At 39.2% G+C, this 24,800-nt stretch overlaps 1 protein-coding gene across 1 annotated transcript in view; it reads right to left on the reverse strand.

Moving 5' to 3' along the window:
* The window catches only part of TUSC3 (tumor suppressor candidate 3), a 130,582-nt gene that overhangs the window by 23,872 nt on the left and 81,910 nt on the right, over nucleotides 1–24,800 (reverse strand). The window contains exons 7-8 of the mRNA XM_006097427.3: nucleotides 24,510–24,650; nucleotides 24,302–24,391 (exon numbers count right to left, since the gene is read on the reverse strand). Coding sequence (XP_006097489.1) covers nucleotides 24,302–24,391; nucleotides 24,510–24,650 — 231 coding nt within the window. The remainder of the gene's footprint in view (nucleotides 1–24,301; nucleotides 24,392–24,509; nucleotides 24,651–24,800) is intronic.

Raw genomic sequence — 24,800 nt, forward strand, 5'->3', positions numbered from 1 at the left:
TGCCCCAGAATCATCCCCCTTGAGCTGTGCATCAAGAGATAGAGGGGGCGAGCGCCCAGCTCCCTAATTCTTTGATGCAGAAGCGCATTGGAGGTGCTATGGAGACCCTCGATGCCCTCGTGGTTATGGCATGGTCGGCAGAGGCCACAAACCCCCTATTGAACCCTTCCTCTTCCGTGTGTGAGTGGCAGGTCCTAACCTCCTTTTCACCCTTCTTTTGTCCAGGTTGGGAATGTGCCCCATCTCCCAAATGGACCGATCTTAAAGCAGGTCCAGGGGTGACTTTAGGGATTGGGCCTGGCCCTTTGGCCAACCGGGAGCAGGCCTAAGCCTAAGCAGCAGGTCGTTATCTCCCGACGGCCCAGACTGTGAGAGGGCACAGGCCGGGCTGGGGGACCCCCCCCCCCCGAGTGCACAAATTTTTGTGCACCGGGCCTCTAGTATATATATATATACACACACACACATATATATAGACATATATATACATACATACACACACACACACACACTGATAAAACAAACCAAACCAAAAAAGAGTGGAGAAGGCTTCTGTTGAGCTGATGGCAAAAGGAGGTATCCTGGGTCACGCTGCTCCTGAACAAAACAAGTGGAAATACCAAGGTACTTGTCACTCTGACATTCTAATAAAAGATTCCTCTTTCTTGTTAGTCATACATTTCCAGCCCTTTCCTTACGGGGCTTTTCCTTCATCAACCTGCATCAACTCCTCAGAGTCGGCACTATTCCTTGCTAGGCCTCTACACCAGTGGCAGAAGTGACAAGATACCAGACAACAGCTGGGCCAGGCCTTCTGGGTTTGCCTGAAAGAAGAGATATAAATAGGTATTACCTACATCTACGTGGCAAAGACTGCCACTGTGTTTGATTTCTCAGAGGCTATATGTACCTCATGCTTGAAATTCCTAAGTACTTCATTAAATATTTGGCTTGAACAAGAAAATGATTACAGTACACATGACACAGGTCTTCGTGAAAACACTGATAAATCGGATCGCTTGCCACTCAGGATATTTTGTCTGTCAGCTGTCAGCAATAAGACCCTGAAATGTGGAGTGAGGTACCCTTACCTACCCCAGCCATACTCTTCAATTTGTCTTATCCCACTTGAGCATTAAAAGGTGGACCACTCAAAAATGGGGTGTTTGTTTAAAAAACAACAACAGATTCTTAGACTCCATCTTTGGAGATTCTCATACAATAGGTCTGTGGTAGGACCAGAAATTTACCCTGTTTAGAGCTGAAAGCCATTTCTACCTACCTACATTTTACAAGAGGCTGTATGGGGAGAGGGAACGTGTAATTCTTTAACAGCTGTCAGAAAGGCTACATATTCAGAGAAAAATATATTTCTAGTAAGAAGTGTTTTTAACAATAAAAGAATTGTTCCATATTCAGAGAAAGCATCTTACTAGCAAAACTTAAAAAAAAAACACAAAAAAACCCCAACGACTTCCTATTCCAAGTGTAGTAGCTCAGAGCTCCATGGCTACAAGCCTATGAAGAGTGCTGCCTGCAAATTGGGCTCAAACAACAGAAGAAAGTACAAGATGCTATCAGCAGGGACAGCAGCTGGCATCACAGCATATGTTTGAGAACTCCAATTTCAACCCTCCTGTCCAGTACGGGGCGGTTCTGTAGAATACTGCAAGACCCATGGTGAAGTTCCAGAGGCAGACGCTGAGCTATTGGGAATGCGAGACCCAAACGGCTGGGAGCCCCTGACCAGGGACATGGAGCAGGGCAGTGTTTGGACAGCGTGGCTCCAGCCGAGTAGGTATGCTTGGTCTTATTCAAGCCCTTCTCCCCAAAGTGTTGTCAGTCCTGATCATAAAGGAGAGAGATCTCTCCCATGAGCTTTACCTGAGTTACAGTGGCTGTAGGACTGGTGGTCCATGTATTTTAAGCGGGGGGGGGGGGGGGGGGGGGGGGGGGAGGGGAGGGGGGGTGTTAACAACAAAATAGACAACATCAAAACCTCCCATCAGTACTACAGAAATCTTAAGCAGAATTCGCTGAAATAGTTCAATATAGTTGTCCCCACCTAAAAGCCCAGTGAGAACAGAGTGCGGGCTAGAACACTTGTAGGGTACCAGAAAACAACCTCAAGGCCCAGACACTAGTCACAGACACCATTTGAAGAAGCACAAAAGTGATAATATGGCGAATGAGAGAGCTTCTCGTGCCGACTGCACCTTCAAAATGCTAAGAGAATAAAAATATGACAACATAATTAGACTAAGTTTCTTCCAAGTCTACAGCAAACATTTAAAAGGTCCCATGCTTCACCTTCGAGGTAATTTAGTAATATTTTGTTGACAACAGATTTCTAGACTTATTATCGATTTTGTTATAGTCAGTAACAAAGGAAAACTTGAAACGTGTTGTATAATTGCTCTCAACAGAATTTTCTTTTGTAACTAAAGTAATAATATCAAAATGAAAAGCTGTTTGTTATATTCTACAACATTTTAACATCCAACTGAATAGGTTTTAATGTGAGAGATACTGAATATGTAAATCTATAATGCTTTAAAGCTTTGCTAACTGTCACATCAGGTATATATAAAAAGGATAATATAATCAAAATGTATGAGGGTTTTTTTCCCTCTTTTAATTTCCAGAAAGAAAAAAATAATCAAGGAAGATTAATATTCTGTCATTATTATAAATGTAAATCCAAAATGCAAGAACAATGACAACAAAAAACTAATGCAGCGTAAAAGTTATATCATTCTGTTACAAATAAAATCACTCATTTCATATCACCCAATTTTTGCATCTATAACTTGTCTAGAAATACATTAGGAGCATAATTTCTTTGTGCCCGAATCCAGCTTTGCCAATATTTGAATTATTTCCTCTGGAAAGCCATTTACCTCTGTAATTCATGTGCCTGGTACAGGTAGTTTTTGTTATTTATAGGACTATTAGGTGATAAAAAGATCTTATCAAGTAAACTCTATGAAATGCATTGACACTAAAAATAAACAAGAACCACTCTGTTTCTTTCGAAGCTTAGTCTCTAACATTTTTCTTCCTTTTTTGTTATAGCTATAAAAATGGAAGTTCACATTGCCAATTCTCAGTAAATGCTTTGGTAATTCTGTATATGTAGGCATATTCAAATAGATGACAAATACCCTAGGTGGCCAGGCCATTATTTCTTCATAATAAACCTTTTAGCATATGCTAGATCATCTTCTGATCATTATTTGTACTTTGTACTTATTCAAATCATTGACATCGATTGCAAGTTGAGCACAATATTGCTGAGTCTGAGTCCCATTGCACCACACTGGACTGTCTGCTACAACAGTGTTTCCAGTCCAGTTCTTCAGACAGCTTTAGTTTACATCCTTAACACTTCTCTTATATTGTGCTAAAAATGACACTTTCTCTAAAGTTCACCTAATGCCACTGCTTTGCAAGCCCATAATCATGCACTTCCCCCGCATGTCCAGACCACTGCATCCTGAAGAGCAGTGTGGAAATTCACTGCCTCTAAGTCTCTGACATCTGATCAGAGGCTTCATCCTGACATCCGATGTGAAATGTAGTGCAATGGCACGATAAATGAAACCTGTCCCAGAAATAAAAATGACACTGATCAGGATTCAGATATTAGACCCATATAGCACAGCTGACAGTACCATGGCTTTGCAGGCCTTGAGAATGGGTTTAACTAATGATGGATGTTACTGGTTGAACCTGCTAATCTTCCAAATATGACATTAAGTTCTTGGGGTAATTTTCTACTTCTTTCAGCTTACTATTTCAAGGCTACAAATGAACAACATTCATCATTATATTTCATCAGTATACCACCCATGTGAATCCAGGTATATGAGAACTATTTTATATGTAATAGGCTGATACACAACTTCTGGTTCTACTATAACAGCTTTCTAACCCAAACACAGCTGTCATCTTCAACAAAAGCACCGCGCTCTAATGGTTGAGGACTCTGGCTCCAAGCCAGGCCTCTAGGGTTGAATTCTAGCTGTGTGGAAGTGGGCACATCACTTAACCAATGGCTCAGTTTCCTCATCTGTGAGATCAGGCTGTTATAACAATACAAAGCTTTTAGAAAGGCATGCCATGAAGTAAGCCTTCAGTAAGTGTTAGCTTTCTTGGTATTCTTATATTTATTTCTTCCACAAATATTCATTGAACATCTAATGTGAGAGGTTACCTTTCTAGACCCTTGAAATAAAATAGTGAACAAAGCAAATATCTCTGGCTTGTGTGTGTGTGTGGAGTGAATATATGGATATATAACATATGTAATATATATGTGTGTGTGTGTATATATATATATATATGTATATATATATATATATAATGTAAAATAAATTATACACTAAGGACATTAGGTAGACACACTGATTTTTTGGGGAGTACAGACAAGGCAGTGGGAATAAGGACCAACACAAAGTCCTTAAGGTAGAAGTGTGTTCAGCAAACAGTAAGTCTTCAGCAAACAGTAAGTCTTCACCAATGTGTTGGTGAAGACTTAGATTTCACTGAGTCACATGAGAAACCATAATAGGAAGGTTCTGAGCAGAAGAGTAGCGTGATCTATGTTGAGAATAGATTATGGTGGAGCAAGGATAGAAGCAAAAAGAGGTTACTACAATAATCCAGACAGACGGTGTTGGTAGTTTGAAGTATGTTCATGGCAGGTGGCAAAAAGTTATTGAATCCTGGATATCCTGTGTGTTTTATGCAAAAGGACATTAACTTTATAGGTAACAGAATTTGTAGTAAAAATTTAGGTAAGGTCCAAATTCATAGTAAATATATATTGCAATATTTATACTACTACAAATCTAGAACACTTACATTCAATTGGGGATACATGAGTTTAAATAAAATCTGCATAATCAGTTACATTTAGGTTTATTAAAGAAAAGAGGTCACCATAAAGTAGCATATACTTTAATTATAAAGAAAATATCTTACCTCATTTGTCTGTGCAAGTTCTATTATCTCTTTACATTTTCTCCTTTGGAAGATTCATACATTTATAGTCAACAGCTCTTCTGTAGCAAAGACCTATTCCCAACCAGGGGCATGTTTTCGCATCTTATAGGGTAACTACTACTTGCATATTTCTCTGAAATATCCTACATGAATGGCACTAACACTATAAAATCAAATTCTTTTAAATGTCAATGTTCTCCATAACAACTAACTTATCTTTGTCAAGCTTCCATGCTTCTGTCAATAACACAACCATTCTTCTAATGATCTAAGTTTCCACTTGGAAATCCCTGCCTATTCTAGCTAAATCTTCTAAAAGCTCTTGTCAGTCTGCTGCTCACAAACCTTTGAAAATTTAAAATTGCCTCTAGGCCAGTCAAATCCCTTGGCAATATAAGTCAAATGCCTTTGAATCAATCAGTCCAACAACCAATAAATAAATCCAACAAATATCTATTTGGTACTTAAGAATAGGAGATACTGCACTCCATACAATGAGAAAAACAGGTAAATATAAAACATGGTGTTTCTGCTCAATAAGAAACAGCATATGTGCATGAAAAGCTATCTAATCACAAAGGCCAAGTACAAGGAGGCCACTATGGTGAATGCTCCAGATTTAGTAGACCAAGATTTGAGTCTGTGCTGGAGTTGCCTCTTTTGTAAAATACTACTACGATCCTTTTTATTGAGAAGTGCTATAGAATTAAACATCATAATTAATAGGTACTAAATTGCATGATATTTAATAAAGGCTATAATGTTGGCTATGAATTTAGCTATGTGTTCAAGGGAAATAAAAAAGGTGAAGTTACTGTAGGCTGAAATAGAAGGAAGAGACTCCAAAGATGGTTACTTGTAAATAGGACACTTCGATGGATTTTGTAGGGCCCTGCTGTTGTACTTGAGCCTTGGTTGTTTTGGGCATGTCAGTGGGCGGAACTGACATCAGGCTGACTGGCTGGAGGGATGGGCTGGAGGGGAAAGCTGTTAGTGGGGCTAACCTCACTGGAGTTACGTTAGCAGGGCTCTGGCGGCAGGTGAGTTCACCCTTCGGGTGTATTATTTGTGGAGTTGGTTGAGTGGTGCTCTGGTCTGAAGCCAGCCACCAAGTGTGTTGGTTCTGGAGACTCTTGGGTGGGGTTCCAGTGCAGGCTGTCAATTGTGCCCAGCTAGGGGCCACCTACTGGGAACTACCAAGTGATGCGCTGTTGGTTGCCACTTGTGATGGCCTTGGAGGTGCTCGGGAGAGACCATGCTCCCACTAGTGTCGGACTTGATACCAGCCAGCTGCGAGTTTGACATGCTTGCTTTAGTGGGACCCACATTGTTAACTGAGGCCAACTGCTTTTTGAGCTGTGTTTATGATTGTTTATTTGTAGTTATGTTCAGGCTAACACTGGTCGCAGCTTAGGTCAGGTCAGACGGCCACCTGATGGGAATTACAATGTGAACTGAGACTGGTTGCCCCTTGTGCTGGGCTTAGGGGCCACTTAGCAAGATGTACAGTGCCCACTGAAGCCAACCCCTGATAGTCTGAGGTTTGTGGACCTATAAGGTATTGTAGAAAAGTCCACAGCGTGAGCTGAGGCAGGGGGGTCCTGGAAAATGCTCAGGCCAGGCCCGCTGGTTGGGTGGGGTGGATTCTCAGGGAATCACCAGGGTTGGGTGAACACTGTTAGCTAGGTTAATGATTTGATGCCCATCTGCAGCTGAGAGCTGGGTGAGATAGGGCTCCACAAAAAGCGATGGTGCCTATACCCGGAGAGAGCCATCCGACCCCTGCTCCTCCAGCTTTCACCCTGACGCCAGTAAATTCAGTTCCTTGCTGTGCGTCCCTGATATCTTAAGCTGCTGCTCCTGCCCTGGAGCCCAGAGTGAGTAAGTGAGTGAGTATGTGAACGAGTCTGGCTCGGCCTCTCAAGAGAAATGCTTGGGAATCCAGTAGTTCTTGTCCCACTTGGATGCAATCTCTGCTGGTTTTCACAGCCTGTAGTTATGGGGACTCCTCTTCCCAGCACTAGTGCCTGGGGATGGGGTGAGGACTCTTGGCTCCTTAGGTGAGACCCCCACTGCCCAGATATCTTTCCAGATTCTTAATTGCCACACGTGGGTGTGGGGCCAGCTGTTCTCATCTGTGCCCCTCCTACCAGTCTTGTGGCATTTTTTATATCCTTGGTTATAAGACTTCTCTTCAGCTAGACTCCATGATAGTTGTTCCATAATTCAGTTGAAATTTTGATGTGGTCGTGGGAGGAGGCAAGCACAGCATTTACTTACTCCACTATCTTTACTGGAAGTCTGCATAATTATTATTAGATTATCCAGTTATGAAATATTTATCTTTGTATTAGTATCTATCTTGTATTACAGACCACATTTTAATATAAGTTGGCTATACTATAAAAACACTGATAATAGTGTTATCTTTTCTCCACTCTTGCAAACATAATTTTAGGATAAAGGTTTCTTCTATTGACATTTCAAATGCTTTTTAAGTATTCACATTATGACTTTGACATCTGTTTGATAAGTGCAAAATCATAAGGAAAGTTTGAACTGAAGGGTACTTTCTTAATTAGCTTAAGAATTACTATTTTAGCTGAAACCGGTTTGGCTCAGTGGATAGAGCGTCGGCCTGCGGACTGAAGGGTCCCGGGTTCGATTCCGGTCAAGGGCATATACCTGGGTTGTGGGCACATCCCCAGTAGGAGGTGTGCAGGAGGCAGCTGATCGATGTTTCTCTCTCGTCGATGTTTCTAACTCTCTGTCTCTCTCCCTTCCTCTCTGTAAAAAATCAATGGAATATATTTAAAAAAAAAGAATTACTATTTTAATACCTAATTGAATGACTTTGTTAGATTATACATTATAGAAAATCTTTGTTCTATTTCCTGGGAAAGCACTTCAAATAGAATATTGTTAAGAGAGATAATATTTTCTTCTTTTCATTGCTTCCTATTGGTAAAAATAAATACAAAGAGCCCTGGCCAGTGTGGCTCAGTAGGGTGGACATTGTCCCATGCACCAGGAGGTTGCTGATTCAATTTCCAGTCAAGAGCACATGCCCTGGTTGTGGGCTCGATCCCGGGTAGGTGGCGGGCAGGAGGCAGCCATTCTATGCTATGCTCTCACATCAATGTTTCTCTCTCTTAAAAATCAATAAACTATTTTAAAATAAATACAAAGAATAGTTCTACTAGGCTCTAAAATGAAAACAAGCACCAGATATATAAAGATAGCATAAATATATGCCTTAATAGCCATTCATTATTCAAAGGAGCACTATGCTAGATCGGAGTACTGCGACAATAAAAGGTACAGTGACTGTCTCTAGATTACAATCTAGTTCAATTAGGTACAAAACAAAACTGTTTCTCTTAGACTCTGTTGAAATCTGAGAGATTCAACCAGGCACAATATGAGCATCTTAAAAAACTGTATTTAACTAGCATCTAAAAATCTGAATTTACAACATATAAGAAAACAAGTAGTAGAAAATGGATGCCTTGAATTTGATCTCTGTTGAGTCACAGCACAAAGATTCAAGCTTTATGAGCAGGAAGGGGAATATGGAATTTTACCTGATTATAAACAAGGCTTTGAGCGTGAGGCAATAGATGACGCCATAAAACTAATTCTGTGTCTAAGAAATGTGCTAACTGAACAGCCCCACCTGCCATCCCCACTGGCGGGAGCAGTACTAAGGTATGCAGGAGGGCCCTCTTGTCATCCATAACATAGTCACGCTCAGGGACAGAATGCAGTCTGCTGAGAAAGTTTTATCAGAACAAGCTGTCAATATGTAAGCAAGAGTCATTTTAAAAGTAGTTTGGTAGCTCTATCCTATTATAAAAATTGGTTACATAAAGATTTTATTCAGTGTGTATGTTAATTAACACATATGGCATTATTATTAGGTAATCAAATCCTATTTAACAAACATGTTCATCCGGATTTCTAAAAGTGGGGAATCAACAAGCAAGAATCTCAGCAGGTCTTCCCTGGCCCAGAGTCTAAATTAAACAGTAAAAGATGGCCTCTGTGCGGCCTCCTTTGCGTAGCTGTTTCAGCTTCTAGAAAGGCCTTGTAGAGGCAAGTGTCCTGACCTCTCCCTGCCTAAGCGCTAACTACCCAAGGACATGGGCTTATTTCAGAAAATAGGAAATCCAAAAGCTCTCTGTTATCTGAGCTTCCACTGGCAACATTTTTCTAATCTTGTTTTGGAAACCACTAACTCTTTGAGGAGGGATTACTTCAGAAATACCACTAGCTTTTCTGTGTTAACCTGAAGTGTGGTTTTTACTTGTGGGAACACATGACAAATACTCTCTTCCCCCATTCACTTTCAGACAGGACAGCTATGAAGCAAAGAGCAGGTGTTCATTTCTAAGCTACAATAGAATGACAATTCTTGGACAATATAGTTCCAAGACATTTGCACATAATTCTGGTGGTTTTAACTCCCCTCTGTGGACCACAGTTGTCTGTCATTTTCAAGTGTGTCTAGTAATGCTGAAACCAAATGAACCTCAGGTTTAACAGTCTGATGTAGATACTGGAAAAGCTAAGAGAAAGTTAGCTTTGTCTGTGTTACTGTTATTTATTTGTTTATTTGAGCAATATAAATTACCTAGAAATAAAGGTCATGCTTCTGCCCCTCCCTGTTCAGAACACATCTGGAGGGCAGTATGCAAACTTGAGCACTAGCAGATACGCCGGGGGACACTGACTCACTGCAGAGCAGGACAGAGAACAGTGACCAGGCTGGGGGAGTTACAGATCTGCCTGTGACAGCAGGTGAAGGAACTGGAAATAGGTTGCCTAGAAAAGAGACCAGAATGATAACCCGCCTCAAATGTTTGTGCAGCTGACCTGTGGATCTTAGAAGGCATCACTCTAGGAGACTGGGGGGGAGGGGGAGATTACTAGCATTATGCATTTCCAAGGAACAGTTTTCAACTCAATACAAGAAACATCTTCCCTATAAATAAAGCTAAAACTAGCTGGCTCATGAGGAAAAACAGTTCTCATCTAAATTGTTTAATAAGAGGCTCAACAACTATTATTTACTGTAGATGTTGTAAAAGGGTTTCTAACTCAACTAGAGGATTCTGGCTTTGATAACTTCTAGTCTCCTCCAACTAGAAGATCTATGAAAAGTCTCTAAAGAATAAATGCCAAAGTTCAAAAATGAGCCCCATCCGGGCCTGAAAACAGAATCTCTTTTTTTCACTCCACACACAGTGTTGTTTCCTTATATAATGGCTCTTTCATTCTCACCCCATTGCTATTACCTCGGTCGCAGCCTTAATAACTTGAAATTCATCAACAACCTTTTAACTTATCTCTGAGAACTGAGACCATCTGTGTCAACATGACTTAATAGTTTCTTCAAAGAAATCTTCGCTTGGTAAAGATAAGATTGTAAAGCAAAAAAATAAAAAAATAACCTTACTGTTTGCTTCCAGAAATTCTTACAGATCAATTTATCAGTGACAGTCCACACACCTGCAACAAACAGCTTACTTTAAGATTCTTGCCTCACCATGTCCAGGAATCCTAAGCTATTCTGATAAATATATTTAACTGCCTGTCTTAAAAAGCCCACCTTTAAACCATTTAAGTCCAGATCCCAAGAGCCTATAAATACCCACCTCCTTCTTTTTCCTACTTCTGAGAAACTGCAAAGACTTTCCTCCTGCAGTGAATTCTAGTGCATTTAGCTTTGCTTGACTAACAGGTTGTCTGGTGACACAGGAGAGTTCAGCATCTCCATGCACCAACGTCTACACTGAACCACTGTCTACCCCCTCCACCCCCCAAACACCTACTTACCTACTGCAACAATAACTTCCTTCCTAAAACATTACTTGTCATATACTCTTCTCTGGCTTAAAATTTTCAGTAGTAAAACATATATTCACATTTTACAAATCATCTTCAATCTCAAAAACACTGTTAGGTAAAGGTATCCAGACACATACTATCATTCCTTTTTCAAACACAGGAAAATTAACCTATGGTGACAGAAATCTAAACAGTGGCTACCTTGATGGAGAGGAATGTAAATGGAAAAGGGCCTGAAGAAACCCCCAGGGGGATACAAATATTACACTGTTTGTACATTTTACTTCCAGAAAATTTTTTAATTTAAATTTTTTACTGTTGACAGTATTGCAGATGTCTCTCATCACCCCCCCTTTGCCCATGTCCACCCAGCCCCCTTCCCCCCGCCCCCCGCCCTTAGTTAAAAGTCAGTTTAAGACATCTGACTCTGAACAGATGTTAAGCACTGCCCAAACCCTGGATGTTACACATAAAACAAACATGAGATTCTGTAAGGCAGAGTGAAAGCACACAGGTTGGGCATCTTAGGAACCAAGGAACAATGATTCTCTGCATTGTTTTTGCACTTCATATGTCCTGGACTGGATGATATTGGAGAAACCAGTATGCCACAAACATCAACGGGAACAGATTTTTAAAAAACTCCAACAAAGGCCTGCTCTTTCTGGCCAAAGGATCATTACAAGGGAAAAAAAAACACCACTTTTAGGCAAACATTCTCTCAGGTCACTCTTTTTCATATGATCCCACAATTTCCTACTCATATTATTGAGAGAAAATTTCCAAAAGGGCTTCAATGCCCTTCATAATCCAGCACCAAGTTTTCTTCATGGCCTCAATTCAACACCCACAGGCACGAGTCACATCAAATGACTTTCTGTCCAACCTGTCCTCTCTATCTTGAATATACTTTCCACTTGTCCTTTAAGTGGTAGACTATTAGTTTTTCCTACAAACTCACCCTGAGAAAAACAGTCTTTCATTCCTCCTTACTCTGTGCTCACATACTTGTGTTTTTTTATCATGATTACAGCTCTTGTTATGCTGATAAGAAGTGAACTGTATATTTATATCTCTACTAAAGTATGAAATTCATGGATGCAAGAATTAAGCCCAGAATATTGGCATAATGCCAGCGCAACACAGAGTGAAAGGTGCACAACCGTTATTCACTGAATTGAACAGAATTGATTTGAAATGTAAATACTGCTGGTGGTGTAGCATGATGAACTTCATTTTTTCTGAGTCAGTGCCTCTGGTTTCCTATACTCAGATTATTTGGATTTGGGTGGATTTGGATAACTGTACCTCATCAGTGAGGCTGACTGCTGTTTAGGACAGGTATATGCAATCTCTACAACTAATAATAGCTTACATTCAAATATATGCCGTAAGTAGATTGAATGTTAGAATATCCTTAATGTTGACCCTAATCCTGCTTATAAAGAATGAGCTAGCAAGATGTTTTATATGGGTTTTTGTTGTTTAACTTTTTTTTTTAAACACAGAATATCTTCCCATTTATTTACATCTTTCACAATTTTTTTTATCAGTGTTTACAATTTTCAGTATACAGGTCTTTCACCTTCTTGGTGAAAGTCAAAATTTAGAGATCTGTGAATGGGAAAGTTAAAAAATATAGCTACCCTAATACCATGTTTTACAAAGAACTGTGGGTGGGATCGCTAGCACAATGGGCTGATTGGAATCAAGTAGGTACAACATCCTCAAAGTTTTCTGAGAATTTTATTGGCATTAATAATCACCACTCTAGACTGAAAAAGACTGCCACTGATCTAGGCTTAAATCAATCCTTGAACTGTCAATCATCTGCAGACAGAAAGTAGACTTAGGAAGCTGCTCAGGCCTGAAAGACAGCATACACTTCTACACCAATTTTTCAGATGTGCTCACAAGGAATCACGAGAAAATGAAGAATCTCCCACAGGGCCACAGGGAACTATGGACTAGGGGGCTACTGTCAGGTAGCAGAGCCAGGCCTTGGCGAGTCATGCTCTCCGACAGTAAGGGAGACTGCCTTCACAGCGTGGGCTCTATGGATCAGTCCACCATTGGCTGCATGTCTTTCATTATCTCCTTGCTTCTGTGACTTTTGTTGTAAGGACAACCATTTGGTCAAAAATATTTTAAAGTTCTATTACAACTCTAAGTGCTTTTTACTTAACATTAAATTAGCTTTTTCTAGTGCCTTCGTTATGACCTAATAGAAAGGCTGTTCTCTTTGTGACCTGCACGAACTCTAATAAACCGCAAAGTATTTCAGTGGCTCGTCACTCTTGTCCAAACTCTTATGGGAGGAAAAATGGCATGCACTATCAAGATCTAAAATTCATCAGGAAATCCAACCATAATTAACAAAGCAGTAAACTTCATTCTGCCTTTAGGCTGTTTTCTGGAGCATAATAAAGTGTTTGTGTATTTTTCCAGCTGTATTGAGATATGATTGATATATAACATTGTATAAGTTTAATATGTACAACCTGTTGATTTGATAATATATTGAAAATTGATTAACACTATAGTCCAGTGTTAATTACCACCATCCAGTCACATAATTACCAGTTCTTTTTTTGCAGTAAGTACATTTAAGATCTACTCTTATAAACTTTCCAGCATATAGCTTATAGATCTTATATCTGGAAGTCATTACCCTTTGACCAATATCTTCCCATTTTCCCTACCCACAACCTCTGATAACCATCACTCTACTCTCTGTTTCTGTAAGTTTGTTCCTTTTTAATTCGACATATATGTTGTAGCATACTAACACAATCTATTTGTCTTTATCTGTCTGGCTTACTTAACTAAGCATAATGCCCTCAAGGTTCATTTAAGTTTCCAAAATGGCAGGATTTCCTTCTTTCCATGGATTAGCAATACTGATATATATCTATATATAGATCCACTTATTCATTGAGAGGCAGGTAGTTTGTTTCTATTTCTAGGCTATTGTGAGTAATAGTGCAATGAACATGGGAGTGGGGGTGAGATCCTGTTTTCAATTCCTTTGGATATAGACCCAGAATTAAGATATTTGCATCATATGGTTCTATCTTTAAGCTTTTCAGGAACCTCCATATTGTTTTCCATAGTGGCTGTACTAGTCTACATACTCAGCTATTTATTAAGGAGTCTTTCTCTCACTCCCATTTCAAAGGACAACTTTGGCGGTAAAGTAGCCTTCTTGGGCATTTCTTTTTTCTGCACTTGAATATATCCTCTCTCTTTCTTGGCCTGCAGGGTCTTTGCTGACACATTTGCTGATAGCCTGCCGGGGATTACCTTGTGTGAGACTTTGTTGTTGTTGCTTTTAAAATCCTCTGTCTTTTGTTTTAGACATTTTATTATTACATGTCTTAAAAATGATCTTTCTTATTGAAATTCTGGGGTTACCTACTAGCTACAGAACCTGGATATCCATATATCTCCCATGTTTAGGAAGTTTTCAGTATTTGCTTATATAAACTTTCTACATCCTCTCTTCTCCTTCTGAGACTCCAATGATCTATACATTATTTCTTTTGATGGTGATCCATAGGTTTTGCAGGATTTATTCCTTCCTTTTTATTCTATTTTTATTTTGTTCCTCTGATTGGGTAATTTCATTTAATGTTTGTAGCTCACTGATTTTTCTATTTAGTCAAGTCTGCTGTGAAAGTTCTCTATTCGATTCTGTAGTTCAGCGTATCTTATTCTTCAGCTCTGAATTCTTTTCAGAACAATAAAAAAATGGTTTTGTTGTGGGGCAATACCTGGTTCTCCATTCCCTTGGGGCCAGTTACTGAAGGTTTCCTGTATTCCTTTGGTGGTGTCATGTTTCTGATTCTGTGTGATTGCTGTAGAGATGTGTAGGTGTGTCAGCACTTTAATTAAGAAGCAGTCACCTCTTCCAGATTTCATGGGCTGACTTTGGTAAGGAAAGCCTTTCACCTGTGGGCAGGTGCACATGGAGTCTGCTGTCACTGGAGTCTAGTGGTCCAGGGCACCAGGTGTGGGATATGTGGTACCACTAGGTGGGAGGGAGGGGAATGATGTGTCTTCAGCTCACACCACAAGGTGTCCACGCTTGCACCGTGCACTACAGCGCCCCAAACTGGCTGCCAGAATTGCTCCTGGGCCCCTCTGATGGTGGGACAGACTTAGGCAGTTGGTGTCTGACCCGTGTGCAGCAGCAGAGGCCAGGGGTGGCTGCAGGTGCAGTCCCAGGCTTCAGTGGAGTGGGAGGAACTCAGGCAGCTGGCATCAGCTCATGCAAATACCTATGGGGTGAAAGCTGGCAAAACGTGCAAGGGGTCCATGGATCCCTGTGCTGGCTGTTGGGTTCCACAGTGATGAAACCGGATGTGTTTTCCCCAGAGCTGGTCTCTGTAAAAAGCAATCACTCCCACTGTGTGTCTAATAACAGCCCCCGCTTTTCTTTCTTGATCCTGGCTGGCTCCGGACAGCTCAGCTTTGTTGGTCTCGGTGGAGGGAAATGGAAGCACCTGTCACAAGGTTCCTCGAAATGCTGGACAGGGGAATTCTTTCCAGCTGGGAGCTCTTCCAGGGCTGGGCAATACCCCCAACGCGATGGGATAACACAGGCAAAATGAAGCCAAATTCCTTCTCTTTTTGTGCAATTCCTCTCAGGTTTGGTCTTTTGTTCCACTGTGTTGCTAAAACTTCCTCAGTGGACTCAGTAGGTCTCCCAGAGCTGTTTATTTCTGTGGATAGCTACCTATCCAATCGCTGATCTTTGTGGGGGCCAGGGAGGCTGCTTCTCTCATGTGACCATTTTTTGCAAATATAGCAATTTTAAAACTCACATTAGTTATCTCAGACCACTCTACCCTTATTAATACCAGACTTTAATTACAGATAGCTGAACACTTAAATCCAGGTTGATTGGCATTTGCTAGCATTAATAAAATAGGAGGAAGAGAGAGAGAGAAAGAGAGGCATAACGATTTGAAAGTTTCTAGAATGAAAGAAATGCTAGGAGAAAAATGCAAAGTAAAAAACTTTCTATAAAACGAGAATACCTTCAGTGATATCTTTATCAGTAATGAAGTCTAAATCACAACTTAAAGGGTTATTACAGGTAAATTACAGGTTATTATTTTAATAAACTGGGTAGTTTAAAATATGTTGAAGATGATCCATGTTTTCAGAACTTAATATATTAACCAATAAGCAAACTGGAGAAAAATAATGCTTTCTAGTGATCAAAACCTAAAATTAAACAATACAAGAACACCGTGAAGACATTTCAATGAAAGGTATGGAAAACACTTCATTGTTACATAAAAATGAGGAATGGCACAGGAGAAATACCTTCAGTATCAAAATATACAGTCAGATACTATAATCACCTAACAGCACAAACTTTTTTTAAGACATATTACTTTCAAACACAACAATAATGTAGATATTTCTTCTTTACATCTAAGGCTTACGAGAGTTTGTATGACTGTAATAGCCATAGGGCTCCTGGAAGACAATAGAGAGTGGAATTGCTCTGTCTTTCACACTCACATTCCAGATACTGTGAAGTTTTTTAAAGCATGTACCATCGTTGATCCCATGTAATTGAGCGTATGAGAATAAGTTGTAGGTATTAGTGTGCATATCCAATTAAACTGACCCAGACAGATATGTACAGTGGTGTGATGTAACCTCATAGAATGGGCAAAGTGTTCCTGAAGATTTATAGTTTACATTTGGAATCTGAACCTGTAACTTAAAGACTTAATAAGTACATAAATTGCAAATCAAATTTCAAACACAATATATAGTTAGTGATGACTTATATCATAATGTTTCCTTTATTACTAAAATATTATTTTCATCCTTTCAATGAAAGAAAACTGTAATGTTACCTAACTTTCAGGGCTTTTGACTGATTCCTGCAAAATCTGATGTAGGACACAATAATTTTATTTCTTGGCAGAAATAAATGGTTGCTTTTCATAAGTAATTGCTTCTTTGGGAGATAATTACAGCTTTTTTGCATTATTAATAGCAGCTCTGTTAGTACATCTATTATAAAATTAATTTTAAGAATGAGGCTTATTTTAGGATATTATAAATTTCAACAGTTTTTTTAAACTATTTTTACACTCAGGGATAAAAGAGTGTAAGTTATAGTAGATGCACGTAGTACTTAAAAATTGTTTCAGAACATTCCATGGTATATATTAACTCTGTATTTCAACACATAGTTTGGGGTAAATCCAAATGAAATATCTTCTGAATAAGTGCAAATCTTTTCAAATAGATTAAACTTTAGGCCTGGCCAGTGATGCTCAGTAGTTAAGCGTCAACCCATGAACCAAGAGGTCACGGGTTTGATTCCCAATCAGGGGACATGCCCAGGTTGTGGGCTCAATACCCAGTAGGGGGTCTGCAAGAGGCAGCCAATTGATGATGTTCCTCTCTCATCAATGTTTCTATCTCACTATCCCTTTCCCTTCCTCTCTTTCTAAAAATCAATACAAACATATTAAAAAAAAAACTTTAGTACATGTACTTGGAAATCTACATAGTCTTTTCATCTAAAATTTTTTACCCTAAATTTTCTTTTTTCTTTTTATTTATTTTTCTTTATTGATTAAGGCAGCGGTTCTCAACCTGTGGGTTGGACCCTTTTGGCAGTCAAACAACCCTTTCACAGGGGTCGCCTAAGACCATCCTGCATATCAGATATTTACATTATGATTCACAACAGTAGCAACATTACAGTTATGAAGTAGCAACGAAAATAATTTTATGGTTGGGTCACAACATGAGGAAATGTATTTAAAGGGCCAGAAGGTTGAGAACCATTCGTTAAGGTATTACATATGTGTCCTTATCCAAGTTTATATAGTCTTACAGTATAAAGAAGCTATAATAAAGAAGCTATAAAGCTGAGGAATATTCTGATTCTGTGGTCAAGATCATTTCATTTTATTAGTGGACATGATTATGCAAAAAAGATGATGTAAAATTGAAAGGAATAAATAAGGCAAATAACTACCATGGCCATTCAAAGTAGGAGAACTTCATGTTCACCCAAGGTTATAAAGAAACTACTTCATCAAAAAAGTGACACCTGAACTAGGAAGAGGGGTTTTAAGTGTAGAGAAAGGAGGAATGTCATTTCAAGATTACTTACGATAAAAGAAAATGTATTATGTCTTCACTGTAAAGCCAAATTAACAGAGAATAAAATAATCTGATCATTATTTTACCTGCATACCATTCTAATATATGCTTCAGGCTATTAGCCAAAACGACCTCAAAAGTTGAAAATATTTGGGGAGAGGGAGGAAATAGGGGAGAGAGAAATAAAGAAAGGCAGATGTCAATAGACAGATATAGATGTACTGTTATTTTAAAATATTTAGCATGATTTATGCAAAATAATGAGAAATTTCTCCAAGCCATATCTATCATTTCTTTCCTTTAGGGTTATTAATTATTCTGAAATTTCAGAAGTTATTTATACTAAAGCATTTGGTCTACAACATGACAAAACTATACTGTGGCATTTTTTAAATAGAAGACCCAGTACATTTTCATTCTGTTTTGATAAATGTATGTGACATACAAGACATGTAGTGTTTAAGACTTTATGGGGGAAAAAACTTCCTTAAACATATAGAAACACTAAAACATAAACTTGTTTTTTAAAATGACATTTAATCTTTTTCTTTTTAATTAAATTTATTGGGGTGACAGACATCCTATATAATAAAAGGGTAATATGCAAATTGACCCTAACGGCGGAACACCCGGTCCCTATGACGTGCACTGACCACCAGGGGGCAGATGCTCAATGCAGGAGCTGCTCCCTGGTGGTCAGTGTGCTTCCACAGGGGGAGGGCCGCTCAGCCAGAAGCCAGCTCATGGCTGGCCAGCACAGCAGCGGTGGTGGGAGCCTCTCCCGCCTCCGCAGCAGTGCTAAAGATGTCCGACTAACAGCTTAGGCCCACTCCACTTAGGGAGCGGGCCTAAACCATTAGTCGGACATCCCCCAAAGGCTCCCAGGCTGCCAGAGGAATGTCTGGCTGCCAGCTTAGGCCCAATCCCCTGGGGAGCGGGCCTAAGCTGGCACGTGGATATCCCTCGAGGTCTCCCAGACTGCGAGAGAGATATCTGACTGCCAGCTTAGGCCTGATCCTCCTGTGAGAGGGCGCAGGCTGGGCTAAGGGACCCCCCTGTGTACACGAATTTTCATGCACCAGGCCTCTAGTTAATAAAATTATATAGGTTTCAATTCTGTGACGCATGATCTGTATACTGCATTGTGCACCCACCACTCAAAGTCAAATCTTCTTCTATCACCATATATTTGACCCCCCTTACTTTACTAAATATATTTTAATATAATATAATCTTTAAGTTTTATAAAAATTTTCTCAAAGCTCCTAATCTTTTAATATAAACACAGATAATATGAAAACTGATGTCATAGTTTTAATACTAATTCCACCAAAAGTTTATGAATATTGTATTTAAATCATAATTGTTAGACTTGAAATATAATGATGCTTGAAAAAAGTGCATTGAACGAGAAATATTGTGAGTCGAACTTTTCATAGTCTTATTTTGAAGTTGCAGCAAATATAACTTTAAAATGCTTTTTAAAAACTAGACTGAATATGCTTATTATGAATTATGTTCAGATAATTAAATTAATCTTGACAGGATGAGAATAATTTCCTTGGTTTTAAGGACCACAGGGGTCTATGTAGTACATTACTCTTTCCAAAATTGGAAAAAGTTTGAACAATATGAACCAGGTAACAAGTAATTTATCCCTTTCTCTGCAGGAGAGTCAATTCTTCTTTTCTTTTCTTTGTTTTCCATTTTTTTCCTCTGAAATCACATTTATTCTGGATTCTCAGAGAGAATAAGTGTGACATATTAAACACATTCTCATTTTGTAGTTGTATAATCCCTCTGTGTATGTGCTTTCAAAATTTTAATTACAAAGTACAAACAAACCTTAGGAGGGAAAAACAATTTTTCCCCTGATATACTTAACATTTTTGAAATGCTGAAAATATAACTTGAATTCCTATTTGCAAAGAAATATTTATTCATCTATTCAGCTATTATTTATTTAATATACGTCCTGTGTGAAATGCTTGCTAGGAGGTAGAATACAAATCCTGTGGTCTATCCTAGGTAACAACAGTTGAAAGGAAATATAGCAGCAGTTTGGGTTGGCTACAAAAATTGGTAATCAAGATCAGTCAGAGGTCAGAATTAAGAGTGCATAGAGCTAACTGTGAAGATGGAAGTCAAACTAGGTGGACATGAAGGCAAGGAGTTTTACCAAAGGCCAACTAGGCAGACAAAAACTATGAAAATCAAAAGTATAAAAAGGCAAAAGAAGTTAAATGCAGAGTCACAGCAACAAAGTGATCATGGTACTGAACAAAATTCTAAAACAATTCCAGCTTCTAGTACCAGCAATGCAGTAGGAAGCAAGGAAGGCTTTAATGACTGAGATGTGGGCAAATCCATATACAGTGGGGCCTTGACTTACGAGTGTCCCGACTAACGAGTTTTTTGAGATACCAGCTGTCTCTCGGCCGATTTTTTGCATTGAGTTGATAGAGTAATTTGAGTTAACGAGCTCTTTAATGAGCCCGGTCTCGGAACGAATTAAACTCGTAAGTCAAGGCCCCACTGTACAATATCTGTGAGCTCCATGATGTAGCTGTACTACTAGGGAAAACGTAGTGCCTAGAATTTTTTTAAAAGATATTTTTATTGATTTCAGAGAGGAAGGGGGAGGGAGAGAGAATCATTGATCGGCTGCCTTCTGCACGTCCCCAAGTGGGGATCGAACTCTGACCTCCTGGCTCATAGGTCTGACACTGAACCACTTAGGCACACTGGCCGGGCTACTGCCTGGAATTTAATGGGCTCTCAACAAATACTGAGTTGATGAAAAAAATAATTAACAAATCAAAGGGCAGAATATCATTTATGAAATCTACCATAAACTTTCTGCATATCTTTAGTATATTGTGTTTCTGATTTTTTCTTTAAAATTTTTCTTTATATATTGACCTCTTTTCTGGTGCTATGAAGAGTACAATAAAAGTAGTGAACTTCCCTGTAAATATTTTTATACAAAAATAATTATAGTTAGCTTGAATAAGCCTATATAATTTTCAACTTGTTACTAAAATATGTCCCTCAAAGAGCAAGCTTATGCAAATCCCTGAGGCATGAAAGTATAAGGCTGTTAGGCTGCCTGAAACAGAAAGTGTGCTTCCTTAATGATAAATTCTAGTGTATGCTACATGCCATTTTGCAATAAAATGCTTTTGCAGTACACGTAGAACACAGCTCTTAGTTCTATTAACAACTGAACTGCAATGCAGAGGAAAGTTCTGAATTGTATCTGGTAAACCCACAGCAATCCTTAGGCAGCAGATAAAGGCCAAATCTTAAAAAGTGCATTTATTTATGTTGGGAGTTATAACCTAAGTATAAGCTTTATCTCAATGAATGCATTTCACTTAAGATGATTGTTTTTTTAACAACAACAAAAATGTCTTTATGCCCCAGGTAACTATCCAGTTGTATACGTTCCCTTTAGCTACCCAGTAATAGCTGCTTCTGTGATGACTTTTATGCTGTTAAGCGGACCATTAGTACTTGTGTCATTTCATAGCATCTTAATAAGAACAAATAAGCTTGCAATCAGCACAGCACCATACTGCCTCCACTACTCCTTTTCTTTCTCTGTATTCATTTAGATTTTAAGTTCAATACAGTGAAACTTATCCTGGTAGCATTTTTAGATTCATCTAGACATGTTTTATTCCACAATTAACATATGAATATGTTTAATATTTTTAAAACAAATAGCTAAATGAAGACCCAACATCCCCCAGTCTTATCTAGTTAGTTCAGTCTAGTTAGAAAACATAACCAGTCAAGCTAGAATCACTAGTCCAGAGACAACACAGGTTCGTTATACATCGATTCAGTGCATGACCAAAAACTCTTACCCATTCTGACCAACGTGTCCCTGAGAGTATATTGCTGGTTCTGAGGTGAATGGGCAGTAGGGGTGACTAGCTCAGAGGACTGCCGTACATACCACTTCTCGAAAATGCAATGCAAAACACAGGCCCTGTTGCCGGAGCATCAATAACAAACCTACTATAAGGAAATACATAATCTGTTCATCTGTATAAGAATTGTTACAATGTGTAATAAGAATAATATCATTTTTGATGGATACAGACACTCTTAACTATATATACATGTTTTTACATTTCCCTTGCAGGACTGTTTACAAGACATATGACACTGGCTTAAAAAATTACCCACAATTGGTGAGACATTTTGAGTATTATTTGTTGCTATTTCTTGCAGAGTATGATACCTGAAAAACACCAATTCAGAATTACATTTCTTCACAATGTCTTTCCTTTGCTTTGGAATAAACTAGAAAAGAATAAAGCTGGCACATCACTGGGGGTTGGAGTGTACACTGTCTGTGCGTGCCCTGTGTGTTCTCTGGCCCCTACACCTTCAGCCTGACTCCCGCCACTAGCATGGCACTGCCTGTTGGCTTTCTTTTACGGCTGAAGGCCACCAGTGTGGGGAGTGATGCCTTCCAGGGAAAGAGCACTCAGCAAGTGGCTGAGGAGAGGTGGCATATAACCCAGCTGCCCTCGCCACTTGTTCTGCACTGGCTCCCAGAGATCCCCCAGCACTAACGGACACTTTTTTGACTGCCTTCCCAGTTTTCCTCTTCTACCCCATATTTCCGTCTCCTCTGATATAAACTACTGTGCCTTGAATCACTCTTTGAGAAGAACCCTAACTAAGACTTTTAAAAATTCTAATACACGAAATATCATATTTTATCTCATAGACAACTGCAAGGTAAGACAAGCAGTATTAGACTCATTTTATAGAAAAACAGACAGACTAACTTCCCCCAAATAATATACCTGGAAGAGGCAGAGCTTGGGAGGAACTCAACCTTGTTTTCTTTCCCTGTTTCTCTTTGCCTGAATACTTCAGAATAAAGGCAAAGAGTTTGCTCTTAACATAAACCTCTTTTAAGCGTGTAAAATGGCACAGATTAAATCATGTTTACTAAGGTATGTTAAAGAACACTATTATACCCAAACTATTTACATATCAGTCATATTTACTGATGACATTCAATATCTATAATCATTCTAAACATTAAACTATATATAGGTCACTGTGATCCTAAGCACTGGTTACTTCCATATAAAAACACTTTTATAAAGTCATCCTTGGGGTATATATGCTAGATGAGATGATATCGTTGGCTGAAAAACATGTTTGACAAAATTATACTAAGGTTCTCTATAGCCCTGAACCACGGTCTCTCAACACTCTGACACTTCGTGCCTGATGACCCTTTGTTGGGGGCTGTCCTCGGCACGGCAGAGTGTTAGGCAGCACCCTGGCCCTCCCACTAGCTCCCATTGTGGGTCCTTGCCCCACAGCTGTGACACCCTGGGAAGGAGGCGGGGGGGGCGGTTCATCCTTGGTTGCGTAACACGAGTTTTACAGCCCAAACATGCCTTCACTTCTTCCTGAAAGACAGCCAATCTACGAGGGCAGTAACTTTTAATGTGGCCTTGGAACAGAAACTATATCTACTTTGATATTTTACAAATGAAGAAACGTAGCACGTAATGCTACAGGGTTCCAAAGTTAAACGTGTGGAAGAAATAACAGTGGCTGTGAATCTTACATTTCTAAAACATGACTTAATGGTGTTACACAGAAAGAGCCTTGGTTTTTCATGCTTTAGCCCAACAGTGGACTCTCTGATCAGCCCGTGTTCCCTACTAGGAGCTCGATAGAGCCACGAAGGCATGAGGCAGAACACAAAAGGCTCTGGTAAGAAAAGGAAAAAAAGGAGATGCCATGCCTTGTTAAATGCAGACAGGGATTCATCAAAATGCAAAACAGGCAACAAAATTACAAAGGACAGCTATTAAGCCCAAATGCCAAAGCACAGAACTCCATTAACATCCAGTGCAATTGAAATGGACACTGGCGCACCACTTTCGTGCTTATGAACTTTAAGGTTCACTTTAGGTTTTCACCAATTTGCCTATGTCTAATCCTATTTCCTCTTATGAGCATCTATACTGCTGTGGCGATAATAAATAATAAGTAGAAAAAGTATTTTATGCATATAAATTTAATGTAGGTACATGGCTGATTTTTTAATCAGAATTAAAGCAGTCCTGACACTAAAAAAAGGAAAACCCAATATATATTGTATATTATGTGCACGTACATGGCAGAGGTAGCAAATGAGAAGAGAAAGAACACAGATTCACATATACAACCCTTTCTTCCTAAACACTAATTTCTGGCTCCTATATGAACAGAATTGCAGTTCAGACTATGGATGCTTAGGAAGTGCACCTACCACTTGTCCATTGTGCGGGTTCTTATGAGCATAGGGAGGTCCACGGATATGGTTCCACATCTGACCAGAAGTCATAGCAAAGACTATACACTGAAAGACAGGGTGCAATGTGTTTCCATTATGTAACAATCTGGCTCATTCTGTTCATATTATACAACTTGTGCTATTTTACAAAATATAGGGGGGGAAGTACAATGTGATAACATACCAGAGATACCATGGCCCAACCAGTCTTGTTATAGATGAACTCCAAGTTGTTCCTTCTTAAATAGAGCAAGCCACCAACAAGCGACACTAACAGGGCCAAAGCGATGGTGCCAGAGTAGTTGGGTGGTCTGAAGACTCGAATCTGCAAAAATGCAATGGAAACTTTAAGTGAAAGAAAAATACCAATTTTTTCTCCTGACCACATCCTAAGTCCTTCCAATCTTCAATACAAACAATTTAGAAAGGGGACACCTTACTTTCAGACCTTGCACTAACATTCTTTTCACTCCTT

This window comes from Myotis lucifugus, unplaced genomic scaffold, assembly GCF_000147115.1.
Source record: "Myotis lucifugus unplaced genomic scaffold, Myoluc2.0 scaffold_201, whole genome shotgun sequence".
Classification (NCBI taxonomy): Eukaryota; Metazoa; Chordata; class Mammalia; order Chiroptera; family Vespertilionidae; genus Myotis; species Myotis lucifugus.